General features: G+C 43.1%; 1 protein-coding gene across 2 annotated transcripts; it reads left to right on the top strand.

Annotated features, from left to right (window-relative positions):
• The first annotated feature begins 1779 nt into the window (after positions 1 to 1779).
• On the top strand, positions 1780 to 9862 carry HRH3 (histamine receptor H3). 2 transcript variants are annotated; one of them, XM_003757625.2, is made up of 4 exons: positions 1780 to 1962; positions 2536 to 3090; positions 5614 to 5780; positions 6993 to 9862. In XM_003757625.2, exons 2-4 carry the CDS (start codon positions 2850 to 2852, stop codon positions 7872 to 7874), a joined length of 1290 nt encoding a protein of 429 aa, XP_003757673.1. In that variant the 5' UTR covers positions 1780 to 1962; positions 2536 to 2849; the 3' UTR covers positions 7875 to 9862. The 2 variants fall into 2 exon arrangements, with proteins under 2 accessions (XP_003757673.1, XP_031807579.1); XM_031951719.1 differs by having other exon boundaries at positions 1780 to 2231.
• Positions 9863 to 19707: the final 9845 nt, after the last annotated feature.

Here is a 19707-nt window from a genome sequence, read left to right as displayed (position 1 = left end):
TGGGTGTGTTTCCTCATGTCTGCACAGAAGGGTTGGCTCCCTATCGTTGTAGTTAATCCCGCAGCTGGGGTTGACTAGCTCATAGTGACCTCACCTGTCCGTACTCGGCAATGTTCTCCTGTCTTTCCCTATGCAGTTGCCTATCCTGAAGCAAGCAAGGGGTGTGAGGAGCAGGCTTGAAGAATCAAGGAAGGAACAGGACCTGGCCCCGAGTTGGTGTGAGGGCAAGCAGCCAGAGATCTGGGTCACTACTGGAGCAGTTTAGTTCGGCCCGGAGCAGTTTAGTTCGGCCAGTAACTGTGTAGGAGGGTGTGAGGATGGGGAGTCAAGGTGCCTCCTTTCTCACAAGTCATATAGTCAAGATCAGCAACTCCTTTCTCATATCCAAATTAGGTTTTCATTTCTGATGGCTAGAGCTGGAAGGAAGCAATGATCCAGAGAATAATAGAATGGTAAAAAGCTTGGAAGAGATCATCTTTCCAATCACCCAGTCTTATACACTAGTAAAGTGAGGCCCAGGAGAGAAAGTTACTTTTCGATCCCCAGGTAGGATAACAAAGATGTGGCAGAGAGGAATAAGTTCTCTTCATCCTTGGGGTCTCTATGGGAGACTGGGGAGGCTTTCCTGTAAGAGTTGGGAGTGAGAAAAGGGCAGGTGTGGAATTTAGACTTTGTGGAGTTGGGAGGCCCAGGACCTTTAGAGAAGGAAACACTGGGCACTAGGCGCAGAGTATGCGCTGTCCTGAGTCTGCTGAGAAGAATGGGAGCTGGTTGAGAAGAGTCTACGCAGCAGCCAGACCTTCGATCCCAAAGCAGGGATTATCTCACATTGTTTCACTGATGGTAATGAATCTCCCTTCAAAAATGAAACACTGAAGGAAAAAAAAAAAAAAAAAAAAAAAAACCCGGGGAGGACGTAGACTAATTTTTCCTATTTCAGGTCTCCTTTATTCTTTTACCACCTTCAACTCTACCCGGCAGCTACTAGTGACTCCTGATACCCCTATATAAACTATCCCCCACCAAAAATAAAAGCAGAAGAGGGAAATGCGCCTTCTGTTCACCTTTCCCAACTTCAAATGCAGCTGTTGGAGTCACAGCTGGATCCCATCTGCTGAGTGTGCGTTAGTGAAATAGAAGATACAGGAGAGGACAGAGGATAAGTTGGGACTCGCGGACCTCCTCCAAGGCTGTCTGGAGATCGGGTTGTGGAGGGAGAGGGAAGTTAGAAAGGGAGATGGAAGAAGAGACAATGATTGACCCCCTCCCCCACGTACACACAGTCGGTGGAGGGTAGGAGAGAGAGAAGGGCTGAGGAAGGAACACATCCTGACGCGGAGCCTCTGTGTATTCTCACGGGGCCGTGAGGTTGGTGCACTCGTAGCCAGAGAACCTTGGAGCCCTGGGGCAAGGCCTAGGGTTTCTGTGTTGGCTCTCAGACCGAGAGGGAACTTGAGGAGGGGGATTCGCACACAACGCTCCCATAGGCATTCTCCGACAAAGTACTACTCTGCAATCCTTGCAAACAGCCCAGCTGAGTGTTCTGGGGTCCTGAGTCTGCCTCGGAAGGCAAGTGCGGTGCTGAGCCCAGCTAGAACCGTGGGGAGCTGTCCAGGGTTCCCGTCTCTCTCGTTGCTTCCCATTCTCTCTGGCTGGCTCTGCTCGTTGGGTGGGGCGAAGAGAGAGAGCCAGGCGGGCGGCGTGCCTGAGCAGCGCGCCGCAGCCAATAGAAGAGGCTGCTGGGACGAGTTGGGGGTGGGGGGTGGGGGAGAGCTTGGGGGCTCGGGAGCAGGTTGAGAGCGCACTCTTGCTCCGCGCTCCGCCCGAGCGCGCTGGCTGTCGACGAGGGGAGCGCTCAGCCCAGTGCCAGGGCAGGTAGTGAGGGGCGCGCAGCCTGGCGCGGACATAGGAAGTAAGGAGGGCGTTCAGCCGGTGCACCAGCAGACAGTGAGGGCAGCTCAGGTTGGTACCTCTGAACACTGCAAAAGGGGAGCTCAGACCCATGCACCTGCAGACAGGGACGGGGAGCAGCGCGATGCACCGGCGGGCAGTAAGAGGGGCGCTCAGCTCGGTGCACAAGCGGTAAAGAGGACCCTCAGCTCCGTGCACCCGCAGGCAGTAAGGAGAGTGCTCAGCCTCGTGCAGTGGCAGACTGTAAGGGGCGGGGAAGCTCCGCTTTATACACTCGCAGACAATGAGGGGGGGCCCTCAGCTCCGTGCACACGCAGACGGTAAGGAGAGTGCTCATCTCCATGCACATGCAGACAGTCGAAGGGGCTCTCAGTCTAGTGTAAGGATACGCAGTGCGAAGGTGCTCAGCCTGTGCACAACAGGCTGTGAAGGGTCGTTTCCCCAGTTGCACGGCCAAACCGTGAGGGGGGAGGGGCGGTTTTCCGGGCTTAGGGACCAGCAGTTAGTGGGGGAGGGGAAGAAGCATGCAGCTCCTGGTGTACCATCACTCTCTCCAAGCCTGCCCGGGCCACTTGGAGTGCCCGTCACTCTGAGGTACCCTTCCCCCTTCCTCTCTCGCCCTAGATTGCTGAGCCTTCCTGACCCTCTTTGGCCCACCTCTGCCAGAGGCTGCGGAGCCAGACGAGGCGGGGCTGCGGACACCAAGTGGCGGGAGGCGGAGCTGGAGGCTTAGCCCCAGGCAGCCCGAAGAGGCTACAGCATCGCCAAGACACCGCGCTTCGGAGACACCTGTTGCCACCACCCTCCACCCCATTTGGCCCGCGTGCAGCGGACTTGCTCGAGCCCTAGAGGTGTGTAGATCCTGCTCTTTCGAGGCCGGGCCCCCCCTCGACCCGGTGGTTCTGGGGGTGCATGAGGAGGTGCTCTCTCAGCCTGCCATGGAACGTGCCCTGCCTGACGGGGCCCTCAACGTGTCTTGGGGGCCGAGCACTGGAGAGGCGACAGCGCCCGGCTTCTCCGCCGCCTGGACCGTGGTCCTGGCTGTGCTGATGGCGCTGCTGATCGTGGCCACCGTGGTGGGCAACGCACTGGTCATGCTGGCCTTCGTGGTGGACTCCAGCCTTCGCACACAGAACAACTTCTTCCTCCTCAATCTGGCCATCTCTGATTTCCTAGTAGGTAAAGTACACCCCCCGGGGTAGGGGGAGAGGGGCAGATGACCCAGGGCCGGCGGGGTTGGCAACCTCACCAAGCGAGGGAGTCTTCAAGTTGAGGCTGCTGTGGGAAGGATGTGAGACGCTGGGTGCAGAGCTGGGGCTGTGGAGGTGGCTTTGGATCCTGCTGCAAGAAGAAGTTTGGGAGCAGTATCAGATTGGTACCTCCTGGGAGAGATCCCAGCTGTAGGTACCCTTGGGAGAAAGGGACATAGGGCAGTGGGAAAGGGGCACAACAGTCGTTACAGTCCCTAAGGTAAGATTCAGTCTTCCTGGAGTTCCCTGTGCTGAGTCTTCTGCACCACCTAGGTGAAATTCTCCAGCAAAAGGAGAAGACTGGGGGTTCTGGGGATGGGGGACAGAAAGGCCTGCATGGAAGATATTGGCGGGGAATCTCCGTGCTGGTTCCACTTCTTTCCTGGTGGAAGAAAAGGCAAGAAAACTTAGAGAAATTTAGGAATCAGAAACGATATCCTTGTGGGAGGGGGGCAACTTGGTGCCCCCTTGGATCTAGTAAGTAGAGGAACTGGAACAGTGAAATTGTGCTTCATCCCCTGCACATGAGTCGAACTACCCAGGATCTCTTCCATTTCTTGGGATATAGAATATGTGAGTGTGCTTGTCACTGGGAAAAACATCACCAGCCTTTGCTTCGGAATGGGGGTGGGGAAATGGGGAAGAGAAAACAGATAGATGCTTCTCTTCTTATCCTTCCTCTTCCCTGAAGCAACCAGGCATTTGAGGTGGGGGTGTCTAGGTGCCATACAAACATTCCTCTGCTCCTATAGATCGGGAGTGGTGGGGAGGGGAAGGCTTTGAGCAAGGAAGGGGTTGGGAGGGGATGCAGTAGCAAAGTTGTATAATGTTTGACATTTATATAGGCTTAGAAAGGAAAACACCACTTGATCCTCACAACTCTGAGGAATAGGCAGTATACATTATTATCTACATATTACTGAGGGGAATCTGAAAGTGGTAAAGATGAAGTGACTTGTCTAAAGTCACTCAGCTAGTCACTTAAGTCTCTGGACTCCAAATACAGTGGCTCTCTCCACAGCCATTAGCAGAAGCTTTATGTCTCTACCCCAGACAAGGAATCTAGTATTAAAAAAAAAAAAAAATTGTCCACATATTTTAGAATAACAGGAGGAGGAAACTATTCTTGCTGGTTAGTCTGATTGGGTAAGAAGGGGAAGTAGGGGCAGAGGTAAGTCTCAGAAGAGAAGAGGAAATCTATGAAACTTTCCAAAGTAATGTAAGTGGAGTGGGGGAATGCTTCCTAGAGCAGGAGGTAGGGGTGGGGAGGAAGGCATGGAGGTGCCTCTCCTCGGCATGGTGAGAAAGAAATGTTGGTGACTGGCTGACAGAGGAGACAGATCTCCTCCCCCTACTGTTCATGGAGACAATGGGTTTGGGGAGAAACTCCAGCTGGTGTGGGAGTCTGAGAAGATTGAGTTTGTTGCTCCTACTGGCTGGAGGGGAGGAGTTTACATGGATGAATGACTGGTGGGAGGGGCAGAGCTTTTCTGATGAGAACCCCACTTGCAGGAGAGGACCAGAGGCATCAAATCTGCCAAAACACCTGGTGTGGTCTCTAGGATGCCACAGCCACAAGGTATCACCTATTGCCATAGAACAAATGCTGCCGGAAAGGGGCCAGGCAACTTCGTGATGGCTAAATGCCATCAGTGAGGGAGGGACTAATAGATTCTCAGTTACCTAGGATGGAGGATTTTTCCTATGGATACAGCAAGAGGTGATCAATTTGTCCTTTAATTTTCCCTGAAAGGGAAAATATAGACTAGAATGAAATTCTTCCCTTTTGCTCCCTTTTGTATCTTCTCTAACCTCCAGCCAATCTCAAGGACCTAGAAACACTGAGCTGACAGTACTTAAAAGCAGAAACTATTTCAGCTGTTCAAGGTCTGAAACCTCAGCCCCTCCCCCAGCAGAGGGCAACAGCCATTTATCAGACAATCTGGATCCCTACTTTGATTTGGAATTTCCTTTCTGACTTGTTTAGCAATAAATGGCTGACGCAAGCTTTGTTCCCCCAAACATTCTGTGGTTAAGTCCTGAATTCAGAAACCTTTCCAGAGACTTTAGAGCAAAAATGAAAAGGAAGATATTAGTTACCAAGCTGAAAAAGTCCTGGAAACTTTGTGACTGCCTGATCCATGGTTAAAATTCACATTTTTTAGAGCATTTTAAGATTTGCAAAGCATTTCCTCCTACAACTCTGTGAAATATGGAATAATTCCTCACTTTACAGCAGAAAACTCTAGCTAAGAAAGGTTAAATCACTGGCCCATGGTTCCCTAGCTATGTATCCTATCTAAGTTTCAAAACCAAGTCTTCTGACTCCAGCTCTTTTGAGCAGAACACCTTCACCTATCTTTTCAATTGCCTCTTGTCTACTTTCTTCCTTTCCCCTCAATCCTCTCTGATCCTTAGACCTTTTTCAAACTTCAATATTCTTTCCTTCCAGGAGCCTTTTGCATCCCCTTGTATGTACCCTATGTGCTGACTGGAAAGTGGACTTTTGGGAGGAGCTTCTGCAAGTTGTGGCTGGTGGTTGACTATCTGCTCTGCACCTCTTCGGTCTTCAACATTGTATTAATCAGTTATGATCGGTTTCTCTCTGTTACCAGGGCGGTGAGTTTCTAGGCTCAAACTTTTATAAGGAAGAGATGGGAAGCTGCTTCATTATACTACTTCTAAGATAGTGCTAGAGATTGTAGAGAAAACTTTGGCAAAGATTTGCCTTACCATGACCCAAGCAAGCCCTATAGTTCAAGAGCCTAAGGAAAGAGTTGGATAGCCTCCCTGTGCTAACAGAGAGAACATGGATTCTGGAATTAGACTACCTATGCTAAAATCCCATCTTTGATGTTTATTACTTGTATGACGTTAGTCATGTCACTTTCTTGGGGTGGAGCCTCTATTTCTTCATCTGTGCCGTGAGGGACTAAATAGTTAGCTTCTGGTAGCCCTCACAACCCTAAATCGGTGGTCTTATATTGCTTTGCAATTAGGGGAGAACAATGTTTTTTGAACTTTTAACTTTGGGCTGAAAGGGACAAATATTTAAACAGATGCCCCTGAAGTTTAGGATCCAATTCATTTCAACATTTATTTACTGTTTTATTGTTTGCTCACATTGTTGCTGGTACTCCTTTCCTATCCAGTTTCAAATATCACCTTTCATATTTAACATAGCACTTTGCTTGTATCTCTCTTGGTCTTTTTTGTATTGTGGTTCCCTGTGTTTAATGTGCTACTTTCTTTACTAGACTTTAACTTCTATGAGGGGAAGAACCTCATTTCCTAAACTTTGTATTTTCCCCAGAGCTGTGATCAAAGCTTTTTGAACTGAGTAGAAGAAGCCCCTAGTTTCTTCTCCCTTAGGCTGGGACTGAATGATTTCAAAGTAAATTTGGTAAAATGGTGGTATGAAAAAGACAGGAAAATATGAGTCAAAAGAACTAATTCTAGTCCAGACTCTGTCACTGTATGACCTTATGAAATCCTCCTCCTCTTTGGATCTCAGCTGCCCCAATTGTTGCATGAGTTTTGACTAAGGTCCCTTTTAATTCTGATATCCTATGGCTTTCATTCTTTTAAAACAAAAAAGAAACTGGCCTTGTTTTAAGAGTGATAACCCATGGGGCAGCTAGGTGGCGCAGTGGATAGAGTACTAGCCCTGAAGTCAGGAGGACCTGAGTTCAAATTTGGTCTCAGCCACTTAACTCTTCCTAGCTGTATGACCTTGGGCAAATCACTTAATCCCAATTCCCTCAGCAAAAAAAAAAAAAAAAAAAAAATGTAAGAGTGATAACCGAGGAGAGATGGATTTTTTCTCCTCAGGTTGCATATCGTGCTCAGCAAGGCAATACCAGGCGGGCAGTGCAGAAGATGGTGTTGGTGTGGGTACTGGCCTTCCTTCTCTATGGACCTGCCATCCTGAGCTGGGAGTATCTCTCCGGTGGAAGCATCATCCCAGAGGGTGAATGTTATGCTGAGTTTTTCTACAACTGGTACTTCCTCATCACAGCCTCCACACTGGAGTTCTTCACACCCTTCCTCAGTGTGACCTTCTTCAACTTGAGCATCTATTTGAACATCCAGAAACGAACCCGGGACCGGCTAGATGTGGGCCGGGAGGAGCCTGGGAGGCTCTTCAATCATGAGTCAGAGACAAATCCCAAGTTCTCCCTGAAGTGCTGGGAGTGGGAGCAGAAGATGCCCCGGGAGACCTTGAACCTTCACAAGTACGAGGCACACCCTTCAGACAAGCCAGATGGTGCCCGGGACTCACCCACATCCAGTTCCAACAGTTCCACCCATGCTTCTGAAAAGCCAAGGTCTTTGAAAAGGAGCTACAAGCCCTCGGCATCCACCTCATCCCTGGAGAAAAGGATGAAGATGATGTCACAGAGCATTACCCAACGCTTCCGGCTGTCCAGGGACAAGAAAGTGGCCAAGTCTTTGGCAGTGATTGTGAGCATCTTTGGTTTATGCTGGGCCCCCTACACCCTCCTAATGATCATTCGGGCTGCCTGCCATGGCCGCTGCATTCCTGATTACTGGTATGAGACATCCTTCTGGCTGCTCTGGGTCAACTCTGCAGTAAATCCCATCCTCTATCCCCTTTGCCATTATAGTTTCCGCAGAGCCTTCATGAAACTTCTCTGCCCCAAGAAATTAAAAATCCAGCCCCACAATTCCCTGGAGCATGGCTGGAAATGATTCCAAGCTGGGAGAAAGGTGGGGAAAAATAGGGAGTGGTAATGCTGCCAGCACTGAAGTAATGGGTCCCTAATTGAAGGACCTATTTGTAGCTGGTTAGCCCTTGCAGAGGTCGGGAGAGATGAACTACTTTCTTATGGGGAATGGGCAGCCTGCCTTTATGGTTCCTTCAGCAGCTCTTCAATGCTGCATCCCTCAAGTCTCTGTGGGATGGCGTGGCTTTTTTTTTGCATGCCCCATTTTGGTCCATCAAAGGTTGCCCTTTGAGTCTGGTGCCAGCCATAAAGGCTTCACACTGTCAGGAGCTGGCCCGTGGGTTCTTATAGTCTGAGCTTAAAACAGCTGCTCCCAGGAGCACAAATAAGAGATGGAGATGGCTGGGGTTATTCTAGTGCAGATACTCTGGGTCTCGTTGGTGTTATTAAGCTGTCTCTCTCTTTTTAAGGTTTATCAGGTTGGGGTTTTTTTTTTTAAGTGCTGTGTGTGTGTGTGTGTGTGTGTGTGTGTGTGGTGTGTGTGTTTTCGTGATCAAACATTCTGCCTTCCCTTAGACTTCTCTGACTTTTTTCCCTACAGCCAGTCAGCCCCTGCTGAGCTGGTCTTACTCTTTCTATATGCTGCCACCATAGGCACTAGCTTTAGCCCAGCTCCATAGACCTCCTCCCTCTTGCTCTCTCCACTGGGAAATTCTTAAGAAAGCAGGTCATGGCAAATGACCTAAAAGAAACCTCAGTCTATTGCTTCTGCTGTATTTTTCATTCTGGATATTTTAGGAAAAAGAAAAAAAATATATGTGAAATTCAACCTTCTTTCACTAATGAAGGATAACAAAAAAAAAAAAAATCAAAGGAACTCAGCGCTCATGAAGCCTGCTGGATTGGCAGCCATGGACTCCCACGTCCTCTTTTCTCTGTGCTGTTGACATTGTCTGAACTGTGGCAGCTTTGAGCTACTTCTATCCCGTTCCACCAATGAACCGCAGACCTATTCTAGAGAAAGTAGACACTCTAAGAGCAAGAGCAATAAGACATTCAAGAGGACTAGAGAGTCTCAGAAGAAGTGGAGATGATCTGAGGAGTGTTCTGTCTCCATAGGCTTGTTTCTTATTCTACAACCCAATGGAAGCCAATCCGGTCTCAGCAATGGTGCTGCATTTATTGTGTTCTGGGCACTATGGCTGATAGAAGTAATGGAACTAGTGACATCAGTCCATCTCACTGAGGCCACTGGATGGCCCTGACTTCTTTTCACAGTTCAGTCCCATGTTAAGATGGGAGATGGGAGATGGGAGTGAATTTGAAATGTAGCTATTTATGATGATTTAACTATACCAGGCTTCAGTGAGACTGAGCACCATTCAATCCATCAACAAATGCTGATTGTGCTTGTCACAGTGGAGGGGGTGAAGATGTGTGGACAATATCCCTGTTCAAAGAATTTGCAGTCTGGAAAAATTTGCAGTCTAGGGAGAAAAAGCATGAAATATCAACACATCCTCTAGTGATAATGAAGGGCACAGGAGAAAACTGCCATGATTTTTTCAAAATGAAACAAAAAGTTTCTAGGGGAGCATGGTTAACTTAGCTTCTCCTATATGGAAGGACTTCCAGACTTTAAGCACATGTAATAACTTGACAAGACTTTACCAAGCCAGCTCTGAGTTCCTTAGTGTGAAGGGTCTGATATAGCAAGAATAAGAGATCACCTTCCTCAGTAGGAGCTTCATTGTTTAATTTAGGAGATAATAATGTTAGAGAACCAAAGGATGGTTAGAGAACAAGACAGCAAAAAACGGTCAAACTTAAGTGACAAGCAATGGGATTTTTGTAGGAAGCAGGACACACCATCTAAAAAAAAAGTAGCATGCCCTTTGAGTCACCCTCATATGTGCCTGAAACCAGCTGTTTTGCATGTTCTGCTTCTGGCAATGCTTCTGCTGCTACTACTACTGCCAAACTGTGAAATGACAATAAAGTGTATTTTTTTCCCATTCACTCAAGTTTTTCTTGATACTTAGTGGGAGGCTGTGATCACTGGATCTCTGTACCTGGTATAAGGAGCCTTACCCTTAGTGCCCATCCCATGGTGGTAATGGATAGGATCTGGATTTGAAACCTGGATTTGTCTTCTAATATGTTATATGGCTCTAGATAAGTGATCATCTCTCTGGGACAATTTTCCCTTTTATTAGTAGAGAGAAGAAGATGGGAAACAGAAAATATGTTGAACCATATACAAAACTAAAAGAATGAGCATTTTGTGACTGTTGCCCCAGCTTTGGCTATTGTTGCAAAAATAGATCTAGGACACACTTTTCTTTAGGTTGCTGCATTATATTCCAGTGAAAAAAGAGCTCGGCCACCTCTAAGTTAGGAAGACCTGATTTCAGGTCCTGCTTCTGACAAATACTGAACATGTGATACTGGGCAAGTCACTTAACCTCTTAATGCCCCTCAGTACCTCCCTAAGACCCCAAGTCACAGATCAATTGCTGACTTGCATTGGGAATAGAGTCCTCACTGGACGTTCCAAATACCAATGAAATCACAAGTGTGATTTTAAAAAATCTATGTCGTGCATTGTTGTATGATGTATTGGCTTCTATGAGATCAAGATTAGACCCTAAAGAAGAGGTCTGTTGAGATATTTAACCCAACACTGAAGTTTAGCACCTAGAGTTTTCAACCACCTATATACCTTATCAACAGCCTTCTCAACCTTGATATCCCCAACCATATTCATTAATACGGTTCAGTATTTACTTATACCAGGGATGTGCAAAGCATTGTGCTACATGCTAGAATAGGGAACAGGAAAAGAAAATGGGTCTTCCTCACTCAAGGGAAGTCAGTTTTTTTGTAGTCTTTAATACATGAAGTATAAAAACCAAAATATATGAAAAATGGTGTTACATATTATCTTGAGGAGTATTTGTTTCTATTATATATTTCTATTACAGCATGCAGAACAAGGGAGGCAGTAGTCCTGCTAGGAATCCCATAATGAATCATTATGTTCAATGCTGACCACTGCATTTTAGAAAAGAAAGACAAGCTGGAATGCACTCAGAAGAGGATAATCAGCATGGTGAGGTGATTGGGAAGGATGTCATATGAAGACTAGTGGAAGGAACTAAAAATGTTTTTCTGGGACGGGAGGAGACTTAGTCAGGGAGATGATAACTATCTGAAGGTCAGAAGAAAGACTGGAAAAAAGATTTGATTTCCCAAAAGGCAGGTTTTGGATCAACGGTGGTAGCTGCCAAGAAGCACATTTCATAACAAGGTAAAGAAAAACTTACTCATGATTAAATATATCCCAACGTAGAGTGAACTGCCTTGGTAAATAATGGGTTACCACCACTGGAGATCTACAAACAGAGGCTGGATCATCATTACTTGTTAGGAACATTGTAGAGGGACTTTTTACTCAGATACAAGTTAAGTTATCTGACTTCTGAGATCCTTCTAACTCCAAGGGTCTGTGATTAATTACTAAAGTAATTAAATAAACAGTAAATATTATAGGAGATTAGAAAGAAGAAAGATCAAATGTGGGATAGACTTGCCAGGGCAGGCTATGTACATACAGGCTATGTATGGGGGAGTAGGTGAGAGTATTAGTAGGTACTGGAAATTAGGACTTAAATAGGTGTAAACAATATAAATTCCTGGTAGTCTGTACTCTAGTTTCCATTTAGACTGAAACAGGCTGCTCACATCAAAGCTAAGTACATCAGCCCCTAAGGAGGGTACACCTGAGGTTTGTCTTTCCTAATATTTTTGGCTCAAATCATCATTCCTGTGGGTTCTCTTCAATATCAATCTTCAGTTACAATCAGGATAGGCCATGTATCATTAGTTGAATTAGTGATCAGCATCCCAATATTAATTTAATCATTTAATATTAATTGGCTTTTGCAAAAAAAAAAATTAATTAGAAGATGTAGCAAGAAAAGACATTTCTCCAAACTGGGAAAAGACAAAGCATTTCTCCAAATTGGGAGCATAATATTTTATATATTACCTCAGTCTCTAAGGAAAGTCTCTGGGGATGAATAGTTAAATCATTTGCTACAAAGCATTCTCGCTATCAAATTCACTTCTCAATGTAGCTGATAATTGATGATTACTGATGATGATACTGATGAATTGCTGATACAAGAATACCAGGTATATGCTGGTAAATTTTTAACAACTGGCTCTCCAGTGTACCAAACTTTTACATTTGATCTGCATTATTAATATTTTCCCATCATTTTCTCAGGTCTAGGCAATCACCAAAACAATGAATCAAACTTCATTTGTAATTTTCTTTCAAGTGTATACACTGAACATTTAATGATTACCTCTAGCTGGCTCCAGCACACTTGAGAAACTACTGTAAGTCACTCTTCACTAGGTGTGGCTGCCAGCAAACTCTGATAAAGTGTCCAGTTGCTGGACCTCCGGTAACATGCATTTTAGACTTTTCAAAGCTTACAAAGTCCTAGTTCATTCTGTCTTTATTATTTCCTTGCCTAAAAGCAGGAGAGCACAAATTCAAAGAGGCACCATATTCATGGCTATGTGTCTTCTCTGAGGTAGAGATTTGCAGCAGGTGGTCACTGCAACTATTTTTCTCCCCATCTTGAGGTTTAATGCAATTACTACTTCAATCACTACTAGGAAATAGAGACATTAAGTTGAGTTTCTAGTTCAGCAGCCAATCAAAAAATCCTTTTTCTTTACCTTGAGGTAGGTGGAAAAGAATCAATTATAGAATACTTGTACATGCTCCAAAGTCCCTCTGAAGAATACTCCAAGCCAGCAAACACTTCACATGCTCATAAAGATAGGGTTTTCATTTGACCATTTCCTTTTACATAGACACAAGAATAGATGGGAATAGAGAGATGATAATACAGACAGGGAGAAGATAAAGGTTTGGAGAGGGAAATGAACCTAAAGAAAGAGAGGACATTCTGATTAGATTAAAGCATTAACAAATGAATTATTTTGCGTCATTTCCCAGTCTTTACTCTTCTGTCCCCTTGTATGCTGCATTTTGGGCTGGTAGATAAAGATGTATTTTCAAAGCCTGCATATGTTCTCACACAGTGAATAACATTTTTCATCCCAAAGAAAAATAATTCATCTGCTTGGTCTCAAAGTGGGGATAACTTAGAATAACTAGTGGAAATCATTGAGGCAGATTTTAACTTAATATAAGGAAACATTTCTTAATAAATTAAACTGTCAAAAACGGAATGGGCTGGACTCAGGTTGTAGTAGGTTCCCCTTCAATGGAAGCCTTCAAGATGCCCCTGGATAATCATTTGTGAGGGAAATTGAAGAAAGTTTTCTTGTTTAGATTGGGTCACATTGATCCATATATACTAGGTTAACTCCTGACATACTTTAAGCAAAATCCACAAACTCTCACCCTCTGTTTGAATCAGTCAGGGGCAAGAAAACAGGATGAGAGTTTGTGCAAAGAAAGAAAGCAAGGATGAAAAAGAAGAAAATTAGTTATGAAGAGATGATTTTGGGCAGTGTTCAGGGATTATATATAGACAAAAGTAATCCTAGTTAATAGGCAGAGTGACTATACATATATATGTATGTATACATGTATGTGTGTGTCTACATATACACATATACAAACACATATTCATAAGCCTATTCTCTTGAACTATAGGGCAATCTATTTGGTTGCAATCAAATAATACTCTAAATTTTCTAATTAGTTTTTTGTTGAACCATACTCACTTCATCCTAACTTCAAGATATAGCAAAAACCAAAGTAACAAAGTATTTCTCTTAAATGATAGTATACTTCCCATGCTACTTCTCTAATTTGGTACTAAGTCTGACTTCAAAGTTGAAGAAATGTTAGAATTAGGGTTAAGGTTTAAATTGAGATCTTTCACAGAAAGTTTTCTCCTAGAGGAAATTTGGGGGAGGAGCGGGAAGGGATCCTTTGGAAGCTCTTGGTTTGGTCAAGTTTGTTTCTTCTTGGGTTATCCTAAAGCCTTGACCCTCCAGCCTGTCATTTTGTTTGATGGAGGGTGGGAAGTAGGAGAATATGCTTCTTCTAAAAATCCTTAATCAGTCTTAAGTCTCCGCTCCTTCCAATAGACCACCAAATATGTGTAAATTCAAGGATAATAGTGAACACTTTAAAGCAATTTAGCCTTCAACTTGAAAACTACTGTTCTCAGTTCCTAAGTGGAAGAAGGAGGAGAGAGAAATTTAAAAAAATCTTTAGATTCTCTAGCAAATACTGCAGAGGGACGGCTTTCTTGCTTTCCCCTAGAGAGAAAAACACTCAATCCTAGCTAATGCTTTTGTAGGAAAGCAGACAAAGGAAAATGGGCAATGTTTCTGGAAAAGTCTGGAGTCAGGGGCTTAGAGTGTGTGGGCAAACTGAATGTCTACTCAGTCTTTTATTTGGAGGAGACCCAGGGCCTGGTCATCACACAGTTATGCATCATTTCCCCAGCCCCAGGTTCACAACAACATTACACTTGTTTAAAAACAAACAGCATGTGGGAGCTTGATTTCCTTGATCCATTTCCCTTCAAAGAATCAGAGAAAAGGTCCATAGAGACCGATGGGGTTTGGTACCAACTGTACACAGGGCCTTCTACATAGTAGGACAATAAGGAATATTTATTAGATTGACTAGTCTAAAGAAAGATAATTCCAAAGGGAATAGGTACCTTACATAAAGATGATGCTACTAACCTGGCATAAGCAGAACGTGGGCTCTTAACTATGTTTCTAGAAATGGAATTGGACCATATGAATCCATCCACACTCACTCACTGAGCCTTTTTTTCAATTTTATTTAATTTTTTTTGCATCTAGTAAATTTATTTATTTTTAATACACATTACTTTATGAATTTATATTGGGAGAGAAAAATCAGAGCAAAAGGGAAAAACCATTGGAGAGAGAAAAAAATCAGAAAAAAGAAGTGAACATAGTATGTGTTGATTTACATTCAATCTTCTTATTTCTTTTTCTGATGAAGATGGCATTTTCTGTCCAAAATCTATTGGGATTGATTTGCATCACTGAACCACAATGAGAAGAACCGTCTTTCATAGTTGATCATTATACATTCTTGCTGTTATTTTGTACAATGTATTCCTGGTTTTGTTTGCTTCACTCAGCATCAGTTCATGTATATCTTTCCAGGTCTTTCTAAAATCAGCTTGTTCATCATTTTTAATAGAACAATAATATTCCATTATCTTCATATGCCACTTGTTCAGCCATTTCCCAATTGATGGGCATCTACTCATTTTCCACCACAAAAAGAGCTGCTATACACATTTTCGCACATGTGGGTCCTTTTCCCTCCTTTAAGATTTCCTTGGGATACAAATCCAGTAATGGCCCTGCTGGATCAAAGGATATGCAAAGTTTATAGCCCTTTGGGCATAATTCCAAATTGCTATTCAGAAGAATTGGATCATTTTACAATTCCACCAACCATTGTTGTCCCAGTTTTCCCACATCCCCTCCAACTTTTATCATCTTTTCCCATCATCTTAGTCAATCTAAGACGTATGAAGTGGTACCTCAGAATTATTTTAATTTATATTTCTCTAATCAATTCACTCACTGAGTTTCACTGTAATCATTTGTGAGATTGTTAGAGTTTGAGGTCAGGGTGTGCTAAAGCTAGGGTCAGTCTGTGGCCAGGGTGGCAGGCTAAGTCTGTGGTCCAGTGTATAGATAAGAATATTTATGATAGGGATAGAAAATGGGCTTGTAATTGTATTGATACAGAGAATTCTCAGATGAGAAACTCCCTCCAATAGAGGTCAGAACATTCTCTATAACTTATATATTCTTAGAGAGTTATCTTGAGCAGGTTAAGAGACTTTGGGAGGTTAACAGGATTGCCTAGGGTCAGAAAACCAGGATGTCATCAGAGGTAGTTTTTTTGGGTTTTTTTGGTCCTAGTCTGGCTTCCTAACTACCATACTATATTGCTCTCCAAATGCATTATACATATGCATGACATGATATTTGCATATGTTTTTCATATGTAGAATTTGTCATATTTCTGTATGTGTTAAATTGCGTGACTTGGACTATAAGAATATAAAAACTGGAAAAAATGTTAACAAATGAAAACCTGGCATAGTCAGGGAAAGATTTCTGGTGGGTTGGGGACATAAACTGGGAACTTTAAGATGTGACTGACTAAAAGAAATAGCATTCCAGATGAGGAATGTAGTACAAGTGGAACCTACGTGTACATACATTAAGGAGATGGCCCTAATAAGTTCTATATATTCAAAACTATAACCCTAGACTTTCTCCAACCTAGGTGTTTGTCTGCTAGGGCCCTAAGGTCTATTTGTACAAAAGTCTGGTAAGTTTCCCTAACATCATCTCATTGTGTAGTCCCATGCCCCAAACATCCTAGTTTCCTATTTTTATTTTTTAATAAATCAATTTATTTTTAATACATATTTTAAGAATCATGTTGGAAGAGAAAAATCAGAACAAAAGGGAAAAACCATGGGAGAGATAAAAAAAAAAAAAAAGCAAAAAAGAAGTGAACGTAGCATGTGTTGATTTACATTCAATCTCTATAAACTCTTTTTCTGAATACAGATGGCATTTTCCACTGAACCACTGAGAAGAATCAATTCTTTCATAGTTGATCACTGTATATTCTTGTTATTATTGTATACAATGTATTCCTGGTTTGTTTCACTCAGTATCAGTTCATGGTTTCCTATTCTTTTTAATGACCTATTTAGTATCTCCCACCTTCATATGAACCCGAAGCCTGTTTGCATTTTCAGATGTGAGTTTTCTGTGTTACCTGGAATCCCAGAGCTTCATCATGGCACGTTTGGAAAGAACCATGAGAGAGAGCAAGAAATCTGCCATGGGTATGTCATTAAAAGTCAAAACTCAGGAGCTGTGGCTCTTTATATAGCTCTTTAAGGTTTAAAGGAGGTTCTATCATTATCCTTGCTTTGATGAGGAAACTGAGGGTAAGAGAGATGAGTAACTTGCCCAAATTCCCATAGGCAATAAATGTCTGAGTTAGGATTTGAACTCAGTTTTTTTTTTTTTTTTTTGACTAGGAGCAGCGCGAATTTATCCACTCTGCCACCTAAATGCCCCAGAGATGTTTTGTACCCCAGTCTCTACTTAGTTTTGCTACTTAAGTCTGAATTTCTCTCGTGCCTCAGTGTTTTCCTCCCTACCCCATGGGATTTTCTTTTGTTCAAAGCAGATTGTTGAATCCATGGAGGTTAATTGCAATCATTTTTCTTGGGAGCATCCCAAACTCCAAGGGAACAGACCCTGAGGGATTTTGAGAATAAAGTCTTGTCCCTGGTTCTGTCTCCGTTCCAGAGGATGAATTTCTCCTTGAAGCAGTGGAGAGATGCTGTAGTTCCCTTCTTCCATGGGGGAGGGGGAGAGGTGGGGACATGGAGGGGACAGTTCTGGAACACTGCCTTCCTAATTGCTGGCAATCAGAGCTCTCGTTTAGAAGGGAGTTTGCTCCTCTTCAGACTCCTTTTTCTATAGTCATGGTGCTGTATCTGTTTGGGCATCATCTGCTATTACCTAAATTGGCTCATTGTTCCCAGGGAATCATGTAGAATAGGGAAGAGGGGCAGGGGCAGGGGAGCTGAGCCAGAGAAGAGAGAAAGCTTTTGTTCAATTCCACCTGCTCTCCTTCTGGAGGCTCTGAGCTCTCTCACCCAAGCACCACTGAAACTTCAAACTTATCATTAGATTGATCAGTTGAAGAGCCCCAATCCTGGGCTCATTTCCTTCCAGGAAAGTGTCTCTTAAAAGGTAAACCAAGGAGTGTCAGTGGTGCCTCAGTGGGCAGCTGTCAGCCAGAGTTTCTTCCAGAACTGGTAGTAAGAATGGAAGGCACAAGGAGAGATGGAGGGGGCATTATTAAGCACCTGGATGATCAGCCAGGTGGGAGTATTGCCTTGGATGCTTACTGTCTCTGTGACTCTTGGCAAGTCCATTAATCTCTTCTATACTCAGTTTCTTCCAAGTAGAAAATAACAGAAGTGTAACACATGTTGCTGTACACTTCAAATGAGTTTTATATATACATATATATATATGCATAATCCCTTGCAAATCTTACTATATAAATGGTAGTTTTAGATATTCCTTTTGTTCTTTGTTATTATTCAGCCATTTCAATCATGGCTGACTTTGTGTGACCTGATTGGGGTTTTCTTGGCAAAGTTACTGGAAGGGTTTGCCATTTCCTTCTCTAGCTCATTTTTACAGATGAGGAAACTGAGGGAAACAAGGTTAAGTGACTTGCCCAGGGTCACACAGCTAGTAAGTATCTGAAGCCAGATTTGAATTCAGGAAGATGAAGCCCAGTACTCTATCCACTGTACCACCTAGTTGCTTTATTAATATCCCTGTAGCCTTCAAAGCATTTAGGAATTGTTTTAGTTTTCTCCTTTTTACTTGCCTCCTTTTCCAATGAGAAAACTGGGGAAGGAAGAGTAGGGAGAAGTGGAGGTGACATTCAAATACATGATTTCATCAGTATAGAGAATCCCCAATGTGGAAACTCTGCATGGATGCAAATCAATAATGTTTTTACAACTATAATCTGAGAAAATTAAAGAGTTAAATGACTATATTTAATGTGTCAAAGGCAAGACCAAATTCAACTTCTATCCATGCTTAAGATAATGGAGATAAAGTATTTTATGCAGATCAGTTATCACACTAATATTATTACTCTTGCCCTTTCCATTAGCGTATGTAATAGGGGATAAGAATGAGGGTGTCAAAATGGTTGCAAAAGGTGATTCTGGGACAGTTCTTTCCCAAGTGATCAGGGTTCTTTTGTTCCCAGTAGCAGTTCAAGAGGATCTTATTATTAAGATCCAGAAGTTATTATTTGTCAGACATTATTATTGTTGACCCAGAAGTTATTTGTCTATTCCAGGGCAGAGGAAGGTCAGAGTATGGTTTTGTATATGAGAGCTCTTACTGGCGACTTCAGACTCCTGGCTCCTTTGGGATCTGAGATCATGTAAGACAGGATCCCCTGCAGGGGTATCAGAGATTTTTGAAATAAAAGAGACTTGAATAACATCTAGTCCAACTTCCTTATTTTTACAAAAAGAGCAAATTAAGTTTGAAGATGAGGAAGTGACATGTCAACCAGGCAGTAAATAGCAGAGTGAAGATTTAAACCCAGATCCTTAAAATCCATGTCCAGTGTTCTCTTCACTGCACCAAGTTGCCTGTCATAGTGATTGGAACTCATTCTTTCTGTGTGAAACTGCTATGGAAATGCAGCTTGATCTCAGTGGAGGCAAACTGTCTTGGCAGAAAAGGATGCTTAATTAAGTGTTTGTTGAATTGAATGAATATAAAGATGTCTCAACATGAGCCTTTTAGCCCTGATTCCATATCCAAAACATTGTATTTACTAAAAATATTTTCCATTCCAAATTATTTTCCCAAATCCCAGGTCAGGAAACTTTTCCATCTTTATGTGACATTCAGAGATGTGGGAGAATGTGATAGAAGAATTTTTCTGAAACTTAAAGAAAACAGAGCTAGACAGACAGACAAGATAGGTAGATAAATAGGTAGAAAGATAAGCAGGTAGGCAAGTAGACAGAGAGGTGGATAGATGTAAAGATAGATGATAGATTTTTAGATGAGATAATAGAGATGGAAAAAAAAAGGAAAAGGAGGAAGGGAGAGAGAGAGGTAGAGAAAGTTACTTGTTAATTCAAGAAAGTTAGTTTTAAATTTATGTTGGAGGGCAGAGAACATACCTTGAACTATGCTGGGGTTTTTTTTTT

Source organism: Sarcophilus harrisii, chromosome 2 (genome assembly GCF_902635505.1).
Source record: "Sarcophilus harrisii chromosome 2, mSarHar1.11, whole genome shotgun sequence".
NCBI lineage: Eukaryota > Metazoa > Chordata > Mammalia > Dasyuromorphia > Dasyuridae > Sarcophilus > Sarcophilus harrisii.
This window is presented reverse-complemented; position numbering and strand designations above follow the sequence as displayed.

Bases quoted from the DNA above. Each gene is read 5' to 3' on its own strand.
- HRH3 (XM_003757625.2), top strand. From the start codon at position 2,850: ATGGAACGTGCCCTGCCTGACGGGGCCCTCAACGTGTCTTGGGGGCCG. The intron at 3,091-5,613 runs GTAAAGTACACC...CTTTCCTTCCAG, and splicing joins CATCTCTGATTTCCTAGTAG to GAGCCTTTTGCATCCCCTTG. The intron at 5,781-6,992 runs GTGAGTTTCTAG...TTTTCTCCTCAG, and splicing joins TTCTCTCTGTTACCAGGGCG to GTTGCATATCGTGCTCAGCA.